We start from the raw sequence: 22,495 nt of genomic DNA on the forward strand, positions 1-22,495 counted from the left end.
CAGGAAGTTGATATTCTTTTCTTGCGCGTTGAAAAAATCTAAAAAGTTGGCTTGGTGAAACGCGAAATACAATCTCTAGGCCTAAAATTCCAGATTTGTAGACATATTACCCCGCCTGTCAACGCAGGAAAGAGTGGAATCCATAAAAAAAAAAAAAAAATTACCAAAATATTTATTTGCTGTTGTCACTTTTTCTAAATTATATATTATATTTTAGTATGGTTTCATTGGAAGAATCCCCCACACTATTAGTTCCATCAGAATCGGCCCAGCTCATAAGGTAAAGGATGCATCTATTCGGACCCGGGTCCCAATAGCCACGGCCGCTATTGGGACCCGGGTCCTAATAGCCTCGGCCGCTATTGGGACTAGCCAATAGAATTGTTTAGATTTAGTTATACAAACATTCTTTTAAGATGCATAATATATCTTTTCTGTTGTGATTTTTTTCCTTGTAATTCTAAATGATATACTGAGATCTTGCTTTAAATACCCGATATCATTACTTACAAATGTCATGATGAGCGGGTGTCGTTAGGTCTATAATAGAATTATGGCCTATGCCCTATGGTATGAACTTCTATGGCCGAGCGAATGTTGAGCGCGCATGTAAAAATGTGTTTTATTTCTTTTTCTTCTGTTAAACGTAATTTGATTTCATACACACACACACACACACACACACACATATATATATATATATATATATATATATATATATATATATATATATATATATATATAAATACATATATATAATATACATATATATTTATATACATTGTATAAGATAGCTCATATAGGCTGCAGACTACAGCTACCAGGGCCGTTTTCTTGAATACGAATATCTCGCATGCGTTGTAGTACACTATAATAGAAGCAATACATAACATTTGAACTCACAATGACCCCAAATCCGGTTTTCCCTCTTGCTGGGTTGGGAGGGGAGGGGGGGGGGGGACTATACGGCGACGACAAATCTCGACAAGCTCATAGCAATGGTCTTGCTATGACGTATGCTATACGCCTACACTGTGAACTCAATGACCCTGGCTAGACCGTGTCGGTATTGTTCTTGCGCTGACCAGAAAACGCGAGCTGGCGATCAATGGAGCAACGATGTTTTTTTATAATTGGCGTGTTTGAAAACCTAAATCTAGAAAAAAAATTATCTATTTAAAAAAAAAACCCAACACTTAAGCATTCAACTCAATGGAATATTAAACTTAGATAAATACACTTTACTTCACGCAAAAACTAGAGCTTTGATAGGTTCCGATCCCGTAACTGATCGAGATGCGGGAGGTACTGCGTTCTCCACTAGACCACGACATCTTACGATAAATACAAGTATTTAATGATTTTGTATATACAGCTAAATATAGGGTATTAATACTAATAGTTTCGCTGTCTCTCTATCTATCTATCTGTCTGACAAGAACGCTCTAGAGAAAACACAAGGAATTTAAAAACCTGCACAGTAATTCGAAAAACGAAATATGACGTCGACACATTTAGCGTAGAGTAGAACATAATCTCAAACCAGAGAGTGCACACAGTAATGTAATGACGTCATTGAAACATTGAAAAAAAGGAAATGGTGTCTAATCTAAATGGTTTGCGTGAAGAGTTTCTTGCATACAATTCTTCGGGTAGGGGCGAAGCCCCACCCCCGCGTAAGAACGTCTGAGGGGGGTGGGGGTGGGGTGGGGGGGTTGAGTGGGGGGGTGGTTTTAATTTAGACTTTTTCCTCCCCGGAGAGGGGTGGGGGTACTTGAAATTTTCGGGGGCGGGGGTAGAATTTTCGGGGAGGGGCGGACACTGGAAAAAGTATATAATTATATTTCGTTGAATGGGACGGTAGACATGTTTTTTTTAGGGGGGGGGGGGGGTTGTGGGGGGGGGGGGGGGGGTGGGGGGAGGGGGGGTGTGTGGGGGGATGGGGGGTGAGTGGGGGGGGGGGGTGGTTTTAATTTAGACTTTTTCCTCCCCGGAGAGGGGTGGGGGTACTTGAAATTTTCGGGGGCGGGGGTAGAATTTTCGGGGAGGGGGCGGACACTGGAAAAAGTATATAATTATATTTTGTTGAATGGGACGGTAGACATGCTTTTTTTTTGGGGGGGGGGGGGGGTGGGTGGGGGGTGGGGGGGGGGGGGGTGGTGGTGTGTGTGTGGGGGGGGGTGGGGGTGAGTGGGGGGGGTGGTTTTAATTTAGACTTTTTCCTCCCCGGAGAGGGGTGAGGGTACTTGAAAATTTCGGGGGCGGGTGTAGAATTTTCGGGGAGGGGGCGGACACTGGAAAAAGTATATAATTATATTTCGTTGAATGGGACGGTAGACATGTTTTTTTTGGGGGGGGGGGGTGGGGGGTGGGGGGTGGTGTGTGTGTGGGGTGGTGTGTGTAGGGGTGGGGGTGGGGGGGGGGGTGGGGGGTTGGGGTGGTGTGGGTGGGGGTGTGGGTGGGGGTGGGGGTGGTGTGTGTGGGGGGGGGGTGGTTTTTGTTTAGAGAAAAGAGACAGCACTATCAACCTAGCGCCCGGTGTATCCTTCCTCAACGGGCCATTTTTCTCGTTTAGAAATAGCAACACAAGAACTAACGCTAGATAATCCGCATAACTAATTACAATAAAAGACAACAAAATACGAGCAAATCCACACAAAAAATCAAATAAACATAAAAGGTATAATTTAATACAGGTTGAACTTAATGCCGGGTCCCAATAGCGGCCAAGGCTATTAGGACCCGGGTCCCAATAGCGGCCGAGGCTATTAGGACCCGGGTCCCAATAGCCACTTCCTAAGGTAAATATTAGTAAATAATAGTAAATTATAAAATAATTAGGGGCCTAAATAATAAATAAAGTATTAAAAGTATAGTAGTATAGTAGGCCTAAAGGTAAAGGAGTAAAGTGACGTTACGTCACATTAAAGTGTATTATTTTAGTGTAAGTCCTGAGTGTAAGCTTTACTACTGTGTACGTACTCCGTCTGTGTAACGTAACTGCATGACGTATGTCATTAATAAAATAAAGATTATTAAAGAATTTAAAGATGTATGAATAAAAAAATGTATAAATGATTATTTTTCAGACAAGAGCTTGAGAAACTTCAACTGTGGGATAGTTCACATAAACTTCAGCAAGTTGAAAATAACCTTGTTGCCATTCCTGTCAATGTTGAAGGCAGTAAGCTGGACATGTTAAAATTGCACTGGCCAGATCTTAAACTTGCTTACATTCCTCTACCTGTTTCTAAAAAAGTTATGGTAAAACAAAACACTCCTGCAGCACATTTGATGAAAAAAATTAGTGAATTGATGGAGAAATATAGAATGTGTAAGCTTAACTAAGTCTTTTTTTTATCTATATTAGTATATAGTATATATTATGGTAATCTATCGTTTTGGGTACGTAAAATCGCCCGCGATTTGTAATGTGAAAAACAGGTGACTCCTTAAATTTTAATAGTTATTTCACATTTTGAGGAGGGTTTATGTTTTAAAAAATTCAAAAATGTTTCCTTGATTCATTTATGTACCTGTTTTTAAACAATTGAATTAAAACTTTTCCGTAATAAATGAAGACTAGCGATGTTTCCAACAGATGCAACCATGCTCATTTACTATAGCAGCCATCTTGTCTAAGTTTTATTTTTATAAGCTTTTAGCGCCAGATTCAGGGGGAAGCCACTCTATTTTACAAATGGCTGCTGTTTATATAGCAAATCTTGCTCTCAGACACTGCTGTTTAAAGTACTTTAAAGTTGATTTCTGGCCTATATCGATATATTTAGCCATTGATTTAGGTTTATTATTCATTTATCTATAATATTTGACACAAAAGTATGACAATATACTTCTATTAAAGTAATTTAAAGCCTTGACAATGAGGTAACGTTTTCGTACATAAATAGCCGCGGGCGATTTTACGTACCCAAAACGATAGATTACCTATATTATATATATTTATATTATAAAGTTGTTTGTTTAAAGTTTACTACCCATTTTATTGTTACGTATTGAATTAGAAGGTGGATTTCTTATAGAAGTGTCTGGTTATGGCACATTAATAGAATCTTCCTAAAAAGGTTTAAGTAATACACATATGACTAGCTGATGCCAATCCAACCCTAGTACTAACATACGCCTGACCATAATGTCTTACCATAAAACTAGTTGAAATTACAAAACCACTTACAACCTAACACACCTATTTTCATGGACCTCGGTATCCTCAATCATTTAATCAGAATCTTAAGGGAAAGAAAATCTGAAAATTAAATTAAAATTTGCTTTGTGAGAATTCTTTTTTTATGTCATTACAGCAGAAAAATTAAAAGATGAAGTCCCACACAAATGGGAGCGACATGGCAATCTTGTTATTCTCCCATCCACAGCTTTCATTTCTAATGAGTGGAAGGTCTTAGGTAATTTTACTATAACTGTAGTTTTCTCTTTTAAAGCAATGTATTTATTAGCTTATTTAATAATAAGATTGAAAAAGCATGTTGTAAAGGCATTTCTAGCTTAGGTGAATTAATCCTACCTTAACTTTTGTCGTACATTTTTGAGTAATGTTTAATAAGTGTTGAAAATTTTAGGTGAGCTGTTATGGGAAGTAGTTGCAAAATGTTTAAAGTGCAGACGTCTGGCTCGCCAGTCTCCAGTGGCTGACAATGGGTTTCGCAGTTCGCAAGTGGTGATGTTGCTTGGTGAGGATGGTGTTGTTACTCACGTGGACAATGGTATTAGGTGTGTGGTCTAAGATTTTACCTCTTAAATATTTGTATGTGCAGTTTTTTATAATATTTCAACATCTACTTGGCTAAAAAAAATTTATTACTTTTCTACTTGCATCAAATATTATTTATGAATCTTTAGTTACAATTTAGTTAAATTTATGATGTATGCAATATTTCTAACTAATTTTGAAATTAAAAACAACAGTAGGGCCTATATTCTGTTGAATGTGTATATTCCTGTATTATAAATATACAATTTTTATCAAATTGTTTTGTTAATAAAAATTACCTTGTTATTTATCACCAGTTATGTTTATGATGTGACCAAGTGCATGTTTAGTGCTGGTAATATTACAGAGAAGTTAAGAATTGCTAAGTTGGACTGTGTAGGGGAGACTATAGTTGACTTGTATGCAGGTGAGTTTCTTTCAATTGCATTTTTTTGCATCACTGATGAATGGTGTTTACCAGGAGCTATTAAGGTGCTGATTTTTCCCCCCAGGCATTGGTTATTTTACACTACCATATCTGATTCATGCTAAAGCAGACCATGTTTTTGCTTGTGAGTGGAACCCTGATGCTGTATCTGCGCTGAGAAATAATCTCAAAGTAAATGGAGTATTTGAAAAATGCACAGTAATTGAAGGGGACAATAGAAAAGTAAGTTTTACAAAACAGTAGATTTTTACATGTGTTAATTAATCATTAAAATCTTAATGTTTAAATGTTGAAATAAAATTGATTACAATTTTTCCCCACAGCTGCAGTTGCGAGACCTTGCAGATCGTGTGAACCTGGGTCTTATCCCTAGTTCAGAAGAATCATGGCCGATGGCTGTTCAAGTTCTGAAACCCACTGGTGGTGTCTTGCACATACATGGAAATGTAACAACCAGGAAAGTTTGTCTAAAAGGGGATGGTTCAAAAATCAATGGTGGATACTGTGTTTCTTCTGATCTACCGCAAAATGCCGCGGCTGAATTAGTAAATGAAGTCGGTTCATTTTTTGAAAGCGGAGTCACAAATCATGACAGTAAGGATAGCTGTATTTCAAGTTTAAATACACAGTACGGTGACCTAATTGCGTTAAAAGATAAGAAGGTTTATGACAGAATTTTTACTAGTAATATAGAGAAAATTGATTCTTCAGAAACGCATTTAAGTTGTATTGGATTGAAAGAAATGTTTGCAAATGAGAATGGTGATTTAAATAAAGTTTGTTCAAAAACTGAAAAAGAAAATATAAAGCAAGCATGTTGGGAATGGTCAATGGGCACACAGGTTAAGATTAAATCACTTTTAGAAGAGAGCAAAGGTGGGAAGTGGTCAGTGCAGGGAAAACATCTTGAGCTGGTGAAGTGGTATGCACCTCATGTACTGCATGTGGTTGCCGATATTCTATGCAGACCTGAAAGTGTGTGATTGATTTTTAAATTAAATCCCTATATGATGAATACTACCATTCTTAGAATCACAAGTTCTAAAAAGTTACTTTTTTCTCTTTCTTGTACTTGTTGCTATAAATTTCAATTAAAATGATTTTCACTGTTCGAAATTGGAAAAAAAAGTATTTCTTGGATAAATCTTAACGTTTGTAGTCCAAATATTTCTCTCTTGATGTGTAAACAAACCTTTAATTTGAATAAAAACAAAGAACATTGAGATTCTTCACATGTTTATTTGAACACTTGTCAACAAAAATTATTTTAGAATAATTAGAGCATGCCATTTAAAAAAACTACTGCTAGACTAGATGTTAAATAAATAATTTCTTTTTAATATAATGTATCTACTTTTGATCTTCATCAACTTAAGAGTAACAGTGCGTTAAAAAGTATAAAATAAATAAATGTAAAATGCACTGATTTTTAATGCAAAAGCAAAATCTTTGAAATAAATGCTTGTCAGAAAATTATTTCTGAAGTTTGAACAACAGCAATGTAGAATAGCAAGAAAAATTGTTCTTTTTTCATTAGGGCAGTTAGAGTAAGCACTGTCTTAAAGATAATAAATATAGATCTAGTTTTAATGAAACCATGACTTAGATTTTAGAACAATGAAAAATTTGATTTTAATGCCTCTGAATAGATTTCAACCAAAGAATTTTCAAAAGTAAAATAAAAAAATAATTTTAAAACATTGACACTTAGTGGGCTTGGCTTTGTGTTGACCATACATTCCACACAGTGGTCAAATAAAAAAATTAACTACTTTTACTAATCCATGCACCATACAATTAGAAAGAGTATTTACTTTACATTAGAAAAATAAGATATTTTGACAATGTTATTTTTAAATAACCTTAATAAAAAATATTTTAAGTTGTTTTAAGAGGGCTCAATGGTATCTTAATAAAGGAGTAACAGCATCTGATGATACTTATGAATATATTGGCATAATTAAAAAAATGAATTTTAAATATCTGATAAAATTTAATAAAACAATTGTAAAAAATCACAACAGAAATGATTTTTTTTAAAAAGTGGAATGGCAGTATAAAAAAACTGGCACAACTATAACAAAAATTATGAGGCAGCTTTTCAGTATAAAAAAATAAGATTGCACACAACAGAATATCATTATTACATACTTATTTTTTTAATAATTATTTTCTCAGTAGACTGGTGTGCACTGAACATCTAATTATTTTTTCAAATGTACAGTTTTAAGAGTAACAAGCTTTACAATAATTGCCTCAACTGACAGAAGAAACAATTCAAATTAAAAACAACACTTCTAAAAACAATATAATTTTAATGCAACCAGAGAACTATATGCTTCATCATTCATTTTTGTTTGCATATTAATACAAAGAAAAGATAGAAATTGATTTTAACTCTTCTATCTAGGAAGTGTTATTTAGTAAAAACCTTTCAAACAGATAAGGATCAGTCAACCTAGTGCACATTTTAAAGCTTCATCGTTAGTAAACTAAAAATATTTGGAAACAAATGTAATTTAATGAAATAAAAAATATGCATGTGGATTAAAAGACACAAAGTACACTGAGATTTTAATAATGATGTTAAATTATGCAGAAATGTTGAGGAATTAACAAGTACAAAAAAAAATAATGTAAGTGAAATAAATAATTAAAATAAAATAAAACAAGTAGAATTCACTTTCTGTTAATTTATTTGAAATATTTTAACATTAACTGTTAGTATTTTTCTTAAAACAGATGTAATTGTAAAAGCCTTGCATAATTTTATAATCAGTGATATTATAAAATAAATTTAATTCACAGCATATTATGTGAGATATTTTTGGTAATTAAAAAATAAACAATTTAGGCGATTTTTAGCAAACTGGTTAATCCAAATGTTATACCTGTCTTCAAAATAAATTATATTAGTGCAAATATGTTAATACTTGTTTTAAGGGCAAAAAAATTTATGAGCGTAACTTTAATACAATGTAACCAGAATGCATAGCATTCTACATTCGTTATTGGATTGTGTAACACCACATCACATAACTTCATCAGATCTGCATTATGATAAGTTTGTACACAGAATATCACACTGAAAAAAAATTGGAGTAGAAAACCTTGTCAATAAAACCTGTCATACTTACTTTAAACTTACATACACATAGAATACAGGACTTAAATGAGAAAAGTAGAAATAATTTTAAATTCTACGGATGAAGAACATATCGCAAAACCAAAATTCTATTCCGTTTAACCAAAATTAAATTACACTCAACACTGCCATGTGAAAATCTAAGATTATATTAATTAAAAAAGGATTAGGATTAATAAAAACTTTACTTATACATGAAATATTAATTATCAAATATGAAACAAATTAAAAAGCTGCTGACAAATATTTATATATTTTTTAAAAGCGTAAGTTTGATTGAGCATTATTTCAGACATTTTTAATTTAAAGAAAATGTATTTAGTGTATTTTGAAGACATTTAATTTATATTGTATGCTTACCAGTGCTTCCTAGATAAGAAAAAAATGTATTTATTTTAAAAATTGCTGAAATACGACTAGCAAAAATAAATATAATTCTATCAAGGAAAGCCTTTAACTTTTATAAAACTCCACAATAGCCTATTTTTAATTTTTTAAAAGCTCTCCAATCCAATTTGGTCATAATTTCAGTAGGCAATTAACATGGTTTTTTTTGTTCTGTTATTTAAAAAATATTTTAAAACATTGCATACAGATTCTATGTGATCAAGTACGCAAAAAAAACAGGATTAATTCTTACATTTTTAATTTTTACTTAGAATTTAACAACATATTTTAAAATTTTGTTGAATTATTTTTACGATAGATTACTACAGCACAAGCCAAATAAATTTTAAATATGAAATACACGAAACAATTAGCGATTTTTCTATACACAAAAACTATCCTGTTTCACCTTCCCCTTTCCCCCTGGGATTACTAAATTCATTATTAAAAGAGATAGCTATCTTTTTGCACAAGCTCTGATCAGTGTCTGCAGGAAAAACACAGACAGCGTTCTCCAGGGATGAGACTGTCTTGAACATTCCCTGACAGCCAGGTATGTCGAAGTAGCGTTCAATGTTTGCTTCATTCACAAAGACAATAGAAGTTTTCTCTACCTAGGAAATTTAAAAAAAACATAGTTAACACAACATGTTTGAACCATGTAAACTGTCAATTTTTGCAAGTAGCAATTTATTTTAGTAAAAATATTACACTTTAATCTATATATCATATTTTGTGTAATTTATTTAGATGTAACATTAAAAAATAGTGGAATTAAAAAAAAAAGTTCAGTTATTGCTATTATTCAATTTATATAATCTTGTAATTATGTCTTAATAAATATTCAGGTCCTCTAGTTTTGAAGAACAGCTTGGGTCAATACTAATATATGGGATTTATTTGTAGAAAAAAAAGGGGAATCCTTATTTTTTTTTCCAATGTGAACATGAATAATGCAGTGCGACTGAAAAATATATCCAATGATATAATCCACAAAACCATGAGTTACAATACTACTAACATAGTTTTTTTGGTCACATCTGTAGAACTTTATTAAGCCCACTGAGCTTTAACACAGGTAAATAAACAAATGGCTATTGCATGGACTGCACAATCTTTTATTTGTTTGCCACTGAGAGAGATGAAGTTTACTTTTATAGACCACCAATAAAAGGATGCTTTAGTTTATGGTCTTGTTCACAGAATGTCTTGCTTTAAAGAGAATATCGCTTAGCTTGTATGAGAAAGTATTTCTGTGAACATGCAACACCATGCACCTACCTCTGCATGAGATTGTTTTGTAATGTTTGTTGAGCTGAGATCCACCACAAAAGTCTTGTGTTCTTTGTGATTCAACTTGTTCACAAAATTTCTGATAGCTTCATCCTAGAAAACACACAAAAATTTCATTTAAGACAAATTTTATTGTTATTTTTTTGCTGCCTTTCAGATTGTTTTCTTTTTCAATAAAGGTTAAATTCTATACTGGTTTAATTATTTAATGTTTAACTTTTATTTTTAGAAACTTAAAATTATTGTTAAAAAATAATTTGCTATAGCTATACTAACTTATAATAAATGGTATAGCAAGAGTCATGACATAACAATAAAATAGCTGGAGTTACAATGTAATTATAATACATCTAGAATTACAATGTAACAAGAGCATAGCTAGAATGTAACAGTAAAAAGAGTATCACCAATGATGCTACGGATAACTTTGAGCCTGGTCTGTCAAGCCTGATGTATTCCACTTCATTTTCCTGCAGTATATCTGGGTCTATAGATTTTCCATCTACAATCAAATATTTATTTTTTGTACCAATACCTAGTTTCTAATGAAATGTAACAAGTGATATTTCATGTATTCTATGACATCTTACAAATAATTTACTGACTACCCTCCTGATCTAAAACATAATTAAACACATCGTTATGAAAAAAAAATCTAGCTTACCAAAGACAAATATAAGCACTGTATTGACCAGTTTCAAGTTTTTCAAACTAAGGCGGCTGAAGACTTCACATACTCTGCTTGAAATGGCATCAGCATTCCGACAAGAAACATCGACCACCATCAGGCGCTCAGACTTTTCAAAATACTCGAGGAAAGACCTGACACTGTTCTCAAACATTAAAGCTCGTCTCTGTACAGCAGAAAATGATGTTAATTTATTAAGTTTCATTTTAGTTTTTTGAAAAACTTTACTTAGAATTGAAATGACTGTTCAGTTTGAACATGGCAAAATGTTGCATAAAAGTAAAGCACTCAATCTTTGAACAGAACAGATGAAGCAGAGTTAATCTGGTCACTGCTTTTGAAGTGAACTTGTGACCTGAAATTACTTTTTACAACTTTAGAGATGAGTGGACAACAGTTTGCCCAGTAACTAAGCTAAAGATTTAGGATCAGCAAGTTTGTACTCTAATCAAGTTTGATTATGAATACTGCATAGCTGTTCTATCCTTATGATCACATAAAAAAAAAAGCCAACCTTAGTGCGAGACAGATCTACTTCATCTGACTGAAAGCCAGGTTTTTCTTCTTCCTTCTCCTCCTTGACAACTTCCTCCACTTTTTTGGCGCCTTTGGTTTTGTTGTTCATATTCAGTGAAAAATACAAGCTGAACGATATGGGGTACTGGGGAAAGAGTTCATTCAGAATATTATTTCCTCTATGTTCATACTTGTTAAAAAAAAGTATAAGTAACAAGCCTTGCAACAATGATGGAGACAAATATTATTTACAAGACTATTTGCTCCCATTATAGGACAGTGTGGCCTTGCAGTACAGTGCAAGACTGCAAACCTGAAAGTCTTGAGATCAGATCTTAGAATCAGGCCTATAGGATAACCTGTCAGGCCCATAGGATATCCTATGTCCAGCGAGCTCTTATGGGTACCTGACTCACATAAGATAAAGCAAATGAGGCTTGATGTAGAACTGACCACATCATCCCTTCACATGCAGTGGTCACAGAAATAGATGAACTCTTCTCCATCAGCCCCATTGAGTGTGAGGGCTGAAAGGGTAACTTTCCTTTTTTTAAATTCACTTGTTAGTTTCATTGTTCATGTTCAAGAAGTAACAGGCCGAGACACTAAATAATACTGGATAAAGTAAGCTATGCAGTTTAACTCTGTTTACCAGCATTGTTAAATTTAAAGAGAAATCCCTACAGCATGACAGAAATTATATAGAATGTGAATGAGTTCCATCACATTTATTTCAACCTGTAAGACAATTGTACCTTCTGCTCAAAAAGAGCCATGTGACTAGAACAATCTTGGGAGAAGTTGGCTGTACGGATGATATACTTGAGGTTGGGCATCATGTCAACCAGGTAGCGCCCCCTAGGGTTCAGATCTACAGCAGAGGCCACTTCCTTTAGAATCCAGGCTAAGGATATGGTTGTAGGATCCTCCTAAGGACACACGTAAAAGTTTTATTACATACATTTTTACTGGTTGAAATGAAGAGAAGAAATAAATAGATCAACTATAACAAGTGTCAAAAAAACAGATGTACGCTACTTCTTTTATATAGGTAAAACCACTTCTCTACTTCACCTCTTTTTGGAAATGTCACACCAAAGAGTACTTATACATTCTTTTATATAGGTAAAACCAGATTTCTTTTTTTTTAAAATTATAAATTCAAGCTTGCTTGCCACTCAAAAAAAACTAGTAGCCACCATACAATAAGGAACATTTAATTTTTGTCAGAACATCTTTTGTATTTACAAGAGTTGAATACTACACTAATTGATTTTTTGGAAAACAGCTGTTACAATGAAACAGGTGTGATAATCACTTAATTTCAATATAGATTTTTTTAAAAGGGTTATTTTATTATTAAATGAAGCCATAATTCTGATCAATAAAAAACTGAGCACAGTTTTAATTCTAATAACTTAAAACACGTAGGGTAGAATATTCACAAAGCAGCAATTAAATAAACTTATCAGTAAGATAATGTTCAGTATTAAAAAAGAATCTCAATTACCTCCAACATTTTTTTCAGCTCCTGCACCGACTCCTTACGGTCCCCCTGCTCATTAGTGTCTGCACTGTTGGAATTCTCTGCAAGTTTCTGCAACATCATCTTCTCCACATTAATGAAAGTGAAATCAAATACCTCAGACAACTCCGAAACCAGGCGTCCTTTTTTAGAACCAGGGCCTCCTGAAAATGTAGAAAAGTGGAGGCTATTCTTTAAAACAGACCCTCCTGATGTTAATTTTATAGATCAATATATTAATTTTGTTAGCAATTTACTTTAGTAATAATTTATACAAATAAAGTTTTATACTTCTACCCATTTTTAGATATTTGTTAGCTCTGTTTTTTGAATGTGTAATCATTTTAATTAATAAAAGTTATAACATGTTATCAATAAAAACAACTTCAAAGATAAGTAAAAAGTAGTAAAAAAAATCAATTTTTACAATATATAGAGGACAGCTTGTAGGAAATTAACATGACTATAATTTTATACTAAAATACGATGGTAAACTAATTTCTGCTACACCTGTTATAGTTTATCAATTAAATGATTATTACATAGTAAAATGAGATAAACAGCACAGAAGCAGTTTGTTATGTATGGCAAATTATTTGATAAAATTAAGTGGTCACATTGGAGTTTTCTTGCCAATTCCATCAAAACAACAACTATTTCTGTGTAGGAAAAATACAGAAATAAACATACCATAAACGAAAATAATAGTCGGGTAATCATCTACAACCTTGACCTTGTGCCCCATTTCAACATGGACTTGTTCCTTGGTGATCTTGCGATAAATGGCACCATTGACTTCTGGTTTGTTAATCTTGCTGTAGCCACCACATCCCATTATAGAACCTTAATACAACATCGCAATCCACCACGAACAGGGTTTCTATAAATAATAAAACAATACCATAATTATTCCTTATTTATAAAATCACTCAATAAAAGGATTTTTAACAATAGTCTCTGCTCTAAGATTTGTAAACAAAAATTCAATGAAGAAAACATGACTTTGTTACAACTAAATATAGCAGCCTTTAAAGTAACTTTCAATGACAAATTTAATATCTAATTAGATTTCCACAATGAAAATGAAATATCACACCATTGCCACAAGAGATACATTGATCAGCAGATTAGACATTTGCAATAGTTCAAAACTAAGTTACAAGATTTTACCACAAACCAAAGTGTGACCCAAGTCAAACTGAACATGAAAACAAAGGTGCAGATGAAGTACAAACTTTAATAAAGATCCTACAATCTACAATAACTATTAACTAAGGGTATAATTTAAAAAAAAAACAACCTGATTAAATTTTAATTGTGTAAATTTAAAAAAACCCGGATTAAATTTCAATTCTGTGAGTCTGAATTATTGAAGCTCTGCTTGTATAATGAATAGCCAATAGCCTAACGCAACTCTAAACAAAAGTACTAAACATTAAACAATGGACACCAGCGAGAAAAGTCTCAAAGGTATTTGAAAGGTGTATAAATTCATTTAAAAATCATGCACAGCGTAGTTACAATTAATATGGTTATAAAATCCTGTCTATCTGGTTTTTTTCGGACTTTACTAAAGATTGGATGTATTTGATGTTTATAATATTTTCGGTAACTAAATAAAAATTTAAAAAAAAAGCAAAAACAATTTGGTTTTCACGTGTAATGGCGACATAAACAATGGCATCCTGCTATTGGATAGGCCGCCATTGATTTTATTGTACACATTGTAAGCTAAAAATAGAAAACTAGGTCATGGGGTTTTAAATTTGCATTGTTATTTAAAAACTTGATCTGCAAAGTTTTGTAAACAAATAGTTATCGATCACTAAGTTACTGTACAGCCAATCAATATTTGTCTTACGAAAGTGAAACATCCGGTTATAACTTAGGCTTGATGAAAATAAATAGAAATGTAGCCTTAAACTCAACAAATTATTTTCAAGTTCTCTGGATTTGCAACTTTTATAACATTTATTCAAAAATATAAAATTTCTAAATTAATTTTAGGCTTAAGTTTTTATTTTTTTTATTTTTTTTACGGTCTAAATCTAAAAAGCACGTTTTTATTCCATGTCAACAACATTGGGGACGGAATCTCGTCAACTCGCTCGCCTCCATTAATTAAAAGTAGGCCTAAAAAAATTTTAAAGTCTTAAGTCAAATCAAATACTTATACCCAAATAAGCTTAAGCTACTTATAATAATTATGCTATGTGCCTGGACTATGAGTTTAATGTGCATTAACTAAATTATTATTAATCAAAGTCTCAAAGTCTTTAGTGACACTTTAGTCTTAACTGCACTGCAAGTGAAAGACGTAAAAAATTTACTAAAAAAAACACTAACTCAACTAATGAACTAGTCTAAACTCTAAGCATTTTCTGTAAAGGTAGCATCTGTATTACCATTGCTTTTTCACCTTGGTATATGGAATGTTTATTGTGAGATCAATGTGCTGTGCATCATTATTAATTTACTGCACAAGATGTAAAAACAGAATAATTTTTGTAGAAATATATAATTTCTGTTGTCATAGATGCCTCTACTATTCCAAGGGCATTAACTCTAATAAATCTGGTTGACTTCCGGTATCACGTGAAAAGCCCTATACAAAACAATCATATTGGATTTTTAAAGGTAGTTTGAGATAGAATTGCATTATATTGTAGAGAAATCGTTAGTAATAGTGTCAAATTTTATTTTAAAAGGTAAATATTTGTAGTCTTAAGTATACTTTTATGTGCGATCTGAATTACAACGGTACACATACATTTAAATTCAGTGCCCAGAGTTTTCCGTCAGTCATTCTCGTTGAGTGAGTTGGAGTACTTGGAGTAGGTTTCTCCCCGAGCATAGGCTACTTAACTTTGGGCTGTCAAATCTAAGAATAAAATATATCTTGTCTTTGTGTCAGTTTTTAACATGTATTTTTGATAAGATGTATGCATTTTTTAAACCATAAAGTGGAATGTTGTAGTCTTAAGTCTGATCACAAGACAGCTTTAATTAAAAAAGTAAGTTTCAGTATGAAAAAAATTAGTCCTTGGGCTCCTTGGCACCTGTTGCCAGTCAGCGTCATGTCACTTTAACTTTCTCAGATAGCAATGGTGTGACATGCAGGGCCTGTCTCAGATATAACATTTAAACATTATTCATCTTGCATCAATAGTATTCAATAGGAATGAACAAGATGAGGCCTAATAAATAATTAAATAACTATTATTTTGTGTCGTTTTCACATTCAATGTAGCCAGAAGTAAAGATTGTAGCTATGTAACATTGCTATGATCTTTACTTTTAGCTTAAAAATATGTTGAATAAATGCCGGGTCCTACTATATATGCTTAAAATAAACCATAGTTAACTAGTTTAAAAAACAATGACATATTAAAGATAGGAAAACCTATTATAATCCAATAGGCCGATATATTGATTCGATTGAACTTCATTTGTCTCTCCTCACATATTTTAATTGGATCAATTAGATGGTTAGCCTGAAGTTAATAAATTATATGTAAAAAAAAAGTTCTATTTGCTTTCAAAATAATTACCATTTACTTCCAATCTGCCAAGATGAAAATAAATTTACAAAATTTCACTGGCTTTTTTAGTTTAGAATAAATATCGTCAACAGCTTTAGCAGAATGGCTGCAGTTATGAACGAATACTGGCTAATATCAGCACCAGGAGAGAAAACACCACAGAACACTTTTGAAAAGCTAAATCAAGCACTCAGAAGTGGAAATGATAAATTATCAGAAAATTTCAAGTTTGCAATTCCAGATCTCAAGGTAAAAAGACCCCTTAGTTATAATTAGTTACGATGATTATGAAATTAAGAAAGACTAATAAGTCAAGTTATTTTCCCCTTTTTTTTTTCAATTCCAATTAAGCTCTTGTAATAAAAAAAATGTTTGCAGGTTGGCACCTTAGATGTTCTAGTCGGTCTGTCTGATGACCTTAGTAAAATTGATGCATATACAGAGAGGTAAATAATAAAATCTATATAATTAATATGTGAACGTAATGTTATTTAGTTAGAGAAAATAAAAATCTAGCAGTATCAAAAATAAAAATAGTTCATGATGCATGATAATAATTTTTGAAAGACTAAAAAAACATTTTCTGTTAACAGTGTGGTAAGGAAGGCTTCGTCAACACTTGAAGATGTTCTCGAATCCTCTGCTAAAGGAAATTTGGCTGAAAATTTACGGATAGGAGGAGAAAGTAATTTTTAAAATTATTTATTTTATTCTATAGGCTACATATAGACCTATATACATAAATATACATGTATGTATGTGTGTATAATATACATGTGTATAATTATATACATTTATGCTTAGTTAGCAGTTTGCAATGCTAAACATTTACTTTGTCTTTCAATTTATGTTTCTAAAAATTTCAGTCCCTCCGCAAGTATATGTTCAGAAATTCAACTGGGATGTTGCCAAATACCCTATCAAACAACCTCTGCGGACTATTGCTGATGTAATCTCCAAGGTACTTTTGTTTTCTTGGCCTATAGTTTAAAAATAATTTGATTCTATTGCTATAATTTTTTAAAATTGAAAAGTAAATTTAATGGCCCAGACTTAAACATTTTGAACGATCATATTTTAGGATGTAACACACATTGAGGAGGAGCTGAAAACTCGTTACAACAAGTACAACAATCTGAAGGGCAGTCTCCAACAACTGGAGCGTAAAGCAACGTAAATCATTACTTTGTCTTTTGTATTCAGATGTATTAAATAATTACTTTTGGGGAGGGGGAGGTGGTGTGGACATCACTTATTTTATCATTACTTTGTTCACTCTGACTTCTTTTTTATGAAAGAAGTATGTACCTTTGCATTTATTACTTTAATTGAGCAAATACAGAAATATTGATTTTAAATTTTAATATGTGTACATTTACCTAAAATAAATTATTATTTATAAAAAGAGAAAAATTGCAATCTGTAAATCAGCGGCTTTTAAATTGTAAAACAACAAATAAGTTCATTTTCTTTTACATTTTTTAGTGGGAGCCTGTTGACACGCAGTGTTGCTGAATTAGTGAAGAAGGAGGATTTTATTCTAGACTCTGAATATCTCATTACACTGGTGGTGATTGTACCCAAGTAATAACCCATCAAATAAAATACTTTGTTTATATTTTGATGAAGTAGTATTGTAATAAATATTACACTAAATGAGCTGTGATAATACAAAACAAAAAAAAATAGTTTTGATTTTAATTTATATTAAACTTTGACATACTACTAATAAAGAGAGAACCACCAACAATAAATGCACTAACTTTTCTGTTGTTAAAATTAGAATGCTTGCTGAAGATTGGATGAAAAAATATGAGAAAATGACAGAGAAAGTTGTTCCAAGGTCATCAAGGTCAGTTATAAATAAATTTCCTTTTTTTTTGCTTTTGAATTTACATGAATAAAGAAATAACAGAAAAACTTAACTGTATATCAAATGTTAGTTCATTTTTTAATTAGTCTCAACAAGACTGTTAAAAACTTTGGAAAAATAATTTTCATTTTTTTGTCAAGTACCGTAGGTCTATACATGTAAAGGACAGCAATATTTTATGTTATTATTCTGACATTTTTTCTCTTTTTTTATTCTCAGGGTAGTCTTTGAAGACAATGAGCACCAGTTATGCACAGTGACACTCTTCAGATTAGTTCAAGATGAGTTTAAAAACAAGTGCCGTGAGCACAAGTAAGGCAGATATTTTTTTTTTAAAAAGAAGGTTGTAATAGGAATGGTATAAAGATTCAGACAAAAGTTACAAGCTCAGTTTTATGTCATTAAAGTTCTATTTGCTATATTACAGAAATATATCCTGTCAAATATTTTTTTATGTTCAACTTGGTGTACCTAAGCTTAGTTCTATGTTGAACTAGGTGTACCAAATTTTGGGTTTATGTGAATTCGTGTGTTCTAAAACTTAGTTCTATTTTAAAATCTCTTAGTTTTATCTTAAATGGTGTACAAAAACTTATTTTTATGTATTACAATCTGAAATATTTTTTATTCTGATAAATTAGTGGAGTTGCATTAAATTGTTCTGAATAAGTTTGAAAGGATAAAGTATGACTTTCACAGTTAAATTTAAAAAATGAAAGTGTAAACATTTCTTAAAACAAAACTAATTATGTATAAGAAAAAGAGCTTTATTAAATATTAAATTATTAAGTTCTTCTTCTTAGTTCTTAATTATTAGTGTTGAAGAGGATCGAGATTTATCTGCCAGTGGGTTTGAACTCGAGACTTTGTTCGAATTTATCAACCATGAGCTTTTTGCCGACTCGACCACGCCTTAAACACAATTAAGCATTACGTGTCAACTGGTTATGCGCCATTGAGGCCATTGACTCCGATTTCAGCCTGCTTATCTTTTTGGATTTGCTTCCATAGCCTTTGTCCAACCACGAACAGGCTACAAGGCAGTAGTTGTTTGATTTTGGAGTTGTCTCTCCTAGAAGAGTAGCTGTCCCCAGCTAACGAGCCTCATCTGCCCGAGGGTTCGAACTCGAGACTTTTCGGTTAGGCAACCATGAGGTTTACCGACTCGACCACGCCGACCCCTATTAAGTTAGTTAAATACTAAAAGTCTTATGTGTACTGCGCAGGTTCATGGTGAGAGATTTCCAGTACAATGAAGAAGAAATTCAAGCTGGGAAAACTGAGCTGGACAAACTCAATGCTGATAAAAAGAAGAAATTTGTGAGTTGAATGCTCCTTGTCTTTATTTTTTTTATGTTCGTTCAAATCACAACCATTTAGTACATTCAAATAAATCTGTAGTCTTTCTTTTATTTCAAGATAGCTAATTTAGAGACTGTTGTATTAATAAATATTTTGTCATGAATTCTTTTAGGGCCCTCTGGTCAAGTGGCTGAAAATCAATTTCGGTGAAGCTTTTGTTGCATGGATGCACATCAAAGCTCTACGTGTTTTTGTGGAGTCTGTTCTCAGGTTGGCAAATTTGTTTTTTATGCACAGTTTTGTATTGGAAATACTTCAGGGGATCTGCATTTTAAAAATGTTTTTGTTTCTATTTTTTCTTTTTTGTATTGATTTATTTGGTTGTATAAAATGATGCAGCTGTTTCAATTTTGAAAAATGTCCACACCAGATGCTTAAAATTTTCTTGTTCATCATTTTATTAAAGTAAAACTTTCTTGTTCAAAATGTAGATATGGGCTCCCAGTCAATTTTCAAGCTATTTTGATAAGGCCAGTAAAAAAGCATCAAAAACGTATTAGAGAAATACTGAACCAACAATATGGACATCTTGATTCAACTGCTCTTTCTGGAGACAAGGTAGGTAACTCAGTTTAGTTAAACAAAATAAAAAAAAAAGTGCTGAAATTTTAAAATAGCTAGAAATGTCATAATGAGTTTTGAGAATATTTTAACCAAGGATTATAAATTTAATTTTTAATTTTTATACTTATAATCTTTAATTTAATGTACCTGGTAGTGTATAATTCACTGAATAATGGGTGTAAGCCCTTTGCCAATGGAGAATTATAAATCATTGAGAAACATTTTATGCGACACATGTTAAACCATTTGATTGCATCATTGTTCCACTGGGGAAGTCTCACTGGCTGAACATTTATGTCCTCTATAGTAAAATACTGTTACTGTTGTGTGTACAACAGTCTGACAAGTCTTAGGTGTGTATGGGACATAAATGTCCACTGACTCATGCAACTCAACACTGAAACAAATCTCTTATGAAAATAATTTAATTCTTTGTTAAGACATTGCTGAACATTTTAATAAGTTATTTAAAAATCCTTTTGTTTTCAGCCATTTTTTTGTTGAACAAACTTGATCTATTGTCAATATGGAAAAATATTTTTAAAAAAATGTTAACTAACAACATTTGTATTTTACCCTTATCTGTTTAGATGAATGCCATGGAGATCCCAGGGTTCAACCTAACTGCAGCTGATTACTACCCCTATGTTTTTTACAAGATTCTCCTGGACATGTGCGAGCCACAAAAAATTTAGGAACGTTTCTAATTTATTTTTACCCCTGCATATTTTTATGGACTTATATCAGTCTTTGTTAGTGTGTATAAAAGAAGAAGACAGGAGAGACAATAGAGATATACTTTTTGTATGTGGCAAGTGTAATAATACAAAAAAGGCTGTGCAAGTAGTTTAGTAAATTTATTGGTGTGGTTCAAGCCCATGGGTAAAAGGTATTTTACTGAATTCTTATCTGCATTTAAAACATTTCAAAAAATTCTTAGCAGGTATGGTTTAAGCTGTATTTGGTTGTGTACATGCTTTTGTTTAGGCATTTTTTTAATACAAAGGATACACAATGTTGCATTGTAATCACAAAAATTAAACATTTCCTGTGCGATTGTTGAAAAGAACAGTTAATCCCTTTTTAAAAAAAATACACAGTATTAATAAAGCTTAAAAAAATGTGCCCAGAATTTTAAAAAATTATTTAATATTTAATAAAGCTCTTTTTCTTATACTTATACATATTCTTGTTTTTTTTTTTAAAGAAATGTTTCCACTTTCATTTTTTAAATTTAACTGCGCAACTCATACTTTATCCTCCTTCAAACTTTGAACTTAATCAAAACATTTTTAAGGCAACTCCACTGCAAGTAATCTATTAGAATTAAAGTTTTGTTTTTAAAATGTAGTACATACTGGTACAAACCCACCCACTAAGCACCCTTGTAACATATGAATCCACTGTAGATATGAGTATGTGATGCAGACGCTAGTGTTGCTGAATGACTGATTAACTGCTATATATATCATTCCACTTCTGTACATCATTTCCTACAAAAGACATTCTGTAACATTTAATTCATTTGTAGTTCCATGTTTAACTTGACAATGTAATCAAGACTTTGCTACATGTAGACTAATTTATTTGTCCATTCATTTATTGTTTTGGGAAAACCCTTTTGGGGTTTTCCAGTGATAACCAGATTGCTAGTTCATTGGATAATCTCGATCAATTATTTATGTGATATACATGTATTGCTGGGATTTTTTTTTGTAACATACACATAATTACAATAGATTAAGATGTGTTTTTGTGTCACTTAATATGTAAGCTATTATTTTTTTTAAACTAAAGCAGGGCAATGGTATGTCATTTAACCTAAAGCAATATGGTTAACAATGCTTAATTGATTGTAAGCGGTTACAAGTTACAGGTAATTAGTATTAAGCTCTGCAAACAAATAGCATGTTATAAAAATTTCTAAAAAATTGTTTACTGATAGTAATTTAATTGAATAAGTGAATGTTCATAAAAAATTATTGCCCTGTTCTTCTAGTATTTTTGTTTGTATATTAAGAAGAGGCTGGGTATAATAACTAATAGATAACTCTTTGATATATATTTTACAGAAGATTAAATATTGTGGAAAACAACAAATCTTTTTAAAAAAAATAATTTTATCATGAGTAAATAACACTGAAATTAAATTTCTTATATTGTTTGTGTTTTAGATTAGACTGGTCTTATGTGTTACTAACTAGTGAGACTATTTCTAGAACTGTGTTGATCCATGACATGCCCATACTCTTGCATTCAAAAACATCTGTAGCAAGTTCAGTGTATAGTTGTGTATGTAAACCAATGTATTTTAATCTATGTCAATATGTAGCAAAAATAAAGATCAGAAAGAAGGTGTACAGTATATTGTTGATTATTTTTTTTACATATCTAAACTAGTCAGTTTCACAACTTTACATACA

General features: G+C 32.0%; 3 protein-coding genes and 1 long non-coding RNA gene across 8 annotated transcripts; 3 read left to right on the top strand and 1 right to left on the bottom strand.

The window, feature by feature from the left end:
• Nucleotides 1-20: 20 nt before the first annotated feature.
• On the top strand, nucleotides 21-6,397 carry LOC131932072 (tRNA wybutosine-synthesizing protein 2 homolog). Its single transcript, XM_059288950.1, has 7 exons — nucleotides 21-280; nucleotides 3,090-3,334; nucleotides 4,323-4,424; nucleotides 4,599-4,749; nucleotides 5,047-5,156; nucleotides 5,242-5,399; nucleotides 5,501-6,397. The coding sequence occupies exons 1-7, from the start codon at nucleotides 219-221 to the stop codon at nucleotides 6,158-6,160; spliced, it is 1,488 nt and encodes a 495-aa protein (XP_059144933.1). The 5' UTR covers nucleotides 21-218; the 3' UTR covers nucleotides 6,161-6,397.
• Nucleotides 6,398-7,472: 1,075 nt separating this feature from the next.
• LOC131932073 (uncharacterized) lies at nucleotides 7,473-15,277 on the bottom strand. Of its 2 annotated transcripts, none has more exons than XM_059288952.1 (9): nucleotides 15,151-15,277; nucleotides 13,422-13,611; nucleotides 12,717-12,895; nucleotides 11,962-12,135; nucleotides 11,205-11,351; nucleotides 10,667-10,856; nucleotides 10,410-10,504; nucleotides 9,987-10,095; nucleotides 7,473-9,319 (listed from the first exon to the last, which is right to left on the bottom strand). In XM_059288952.1, exons 2-9 carry the CDS (start codon nucleotides 13,564-13,566, stop codon nucleotides 9,105-9,107), a joined length of 1,254 nt encoding a protein of 417 aa, XP_059144935.1. In that variant the 5' UTR covers nucleotides 13,567-13,611; nucleotides 15,151-15,277; the 3' UTR covers nucleotides 7,473-9,104. The 2 variants fall into 2 exon arrangements, with proteins under 2 accessions (XP_059144935.1, XP_059144934.1); XM_059288951.1 differs by having other exon boundaries at nucleotides 15,137-15,277.
• On the top strand, nucleotides 12,076-13,029 carry LOC131932075 (uncharacterized). The gene is made up of 2 exons (XR_009384456.1): nucleotides 12,076-12,257; nucleotides 12,735-13,029. It is a non-coding gene; the product is annotated as an uncharacterized LOC131932075 (long non-coding RNA).
• Nucleotides 15,278-15,294: 17 nt separating the features above from the next.
• On the top strand, nucleotides 15,295-22,429 carry LOC131932077 (V-type proton ATPase subunit C 1). Of its 4 annotated transcripts, none has more exons than XM_059288959.1 (13): nucleotides 15,295-15,368; nucleotides 16,366-16,522; nucleotides 16,652-16,719; nucleotides 16,867-16,958; nucleotides 17,140-17,234; nucleotides 17,355-17,446; nucleotides 17,759-17,857; nucleotides 18,057-18,125; nucleotides 18,366-18,458; nucleotides 19,373-19,466; nucleotides 19,621-19,718; nucleotides 19,940-20,066; nucleotides 20,663-22,429. In XM_059288959.1, the coding sequence occupies exons 2-13, from the start codon at nucleotides 16,376-16,378 to the stop codon at nucleotides 20,765-20,767; spliced, it is 1,179 nt and encodes a 392-aa protein (XP_059144942.1). In that variant the 5' UTR covers nucleotides 15,295-15,368; nucleotides 16,366-16,375; the 3' UTR covers nucleotides 20,768-22,429. The 4 variants fall into 4 exon arrangements, with proteins under 4 accessions (XP_059144942.1, XP_059144941.1, XP_059144944.1 ...); XM_059288958.1 differs by having other exon boundaries at nucleotides 15,318-15,439; XM_059288961.1 differs by having other exon boundaries at nucleotides 15,322-15,368; nucleotides 16,343-16,522.
• Nucleotides 22,430-22,495: the final 66 nt, after the last annotated feature.

The sequence above is a fragment of the Physella acuta genome, unplaced genomic scaffold (assembly GCF_028476545.2).
Source record: "Physella acuta isolate Inbredline_101_S28 unplaced genomic scaffold, ASM2847654v3 ptg002083l, whole genome shotgun sequence".
Lineage (NCBI taxonomy): Eukaryota > Metazoa > Mollusca > Gastropoda > Physidae > Physella > Physella acuta.

Bases quoted from the DNA above. Each gene is read 5' to 3' on its own strand.
- LOC131932077 (XM_059288959.1), top strand. From the start codon at position 16,376: ATGGCTGCAGTTATGAACGAATACTGGCTAATATCAGCACCAGGAGAG. The intron at 18,459-19,372 runs GTAAGGCAGATA...TGTACTGCGCAG, and splicing joins AACAAGTGCCGTGAGCACAA to GTTCATGGTGAGAGATTTCC. The intron at 19,467-19,620 runs GTGAGTTGAATG...GAATTCTTTTAG, and splicing joins CTGATAAAAAGAAGAAATTT to GGCCCTCTGGTCAAGTGGCT.
- LOC131932073 (XM_059288952.1), bottom strand. From the start codon at position 13,566: ATGGGATGTGGTGGCTACAGCAAGATTAACAAACCAGAAGTCAATGGT. The intron at 10,505-10,666 runs GTAAGCTAGATT...ATTTGATTGTAG, and splicing joins AGTGCTTATATTTGTCTTTG to ATGGAAAATCTATAGACCCA. The intron at 10,096-10,409 runs GTGATACTCTTT...TGTGTTTTCTAG, and splicing joins AGTTATCCGTAGCATCATTG to GATGAAGCTATCAGAAATTT.
- LOC131932072 (XM_059288950.1), top strand. From the start codon at position 219: ATGGTTTCATTGGAAGAATCCCCCACACTATTAGTTCCATCAGAATCG. The intron at 3,335-4,322 runs GTAAGCTTAACT...ATGTCATTACAG, and splicing joins GATGGAGAAATATAGAATGT to CAGAAAAATTAAAAGATGAA. The intron at 5,157-5,241 runs GTGAGTTTCTTT...TTTTCCCCCCAG, and splicing joins TATAGTTGACTTGTATGCAG to GCATTGGTTATTTTACACTA.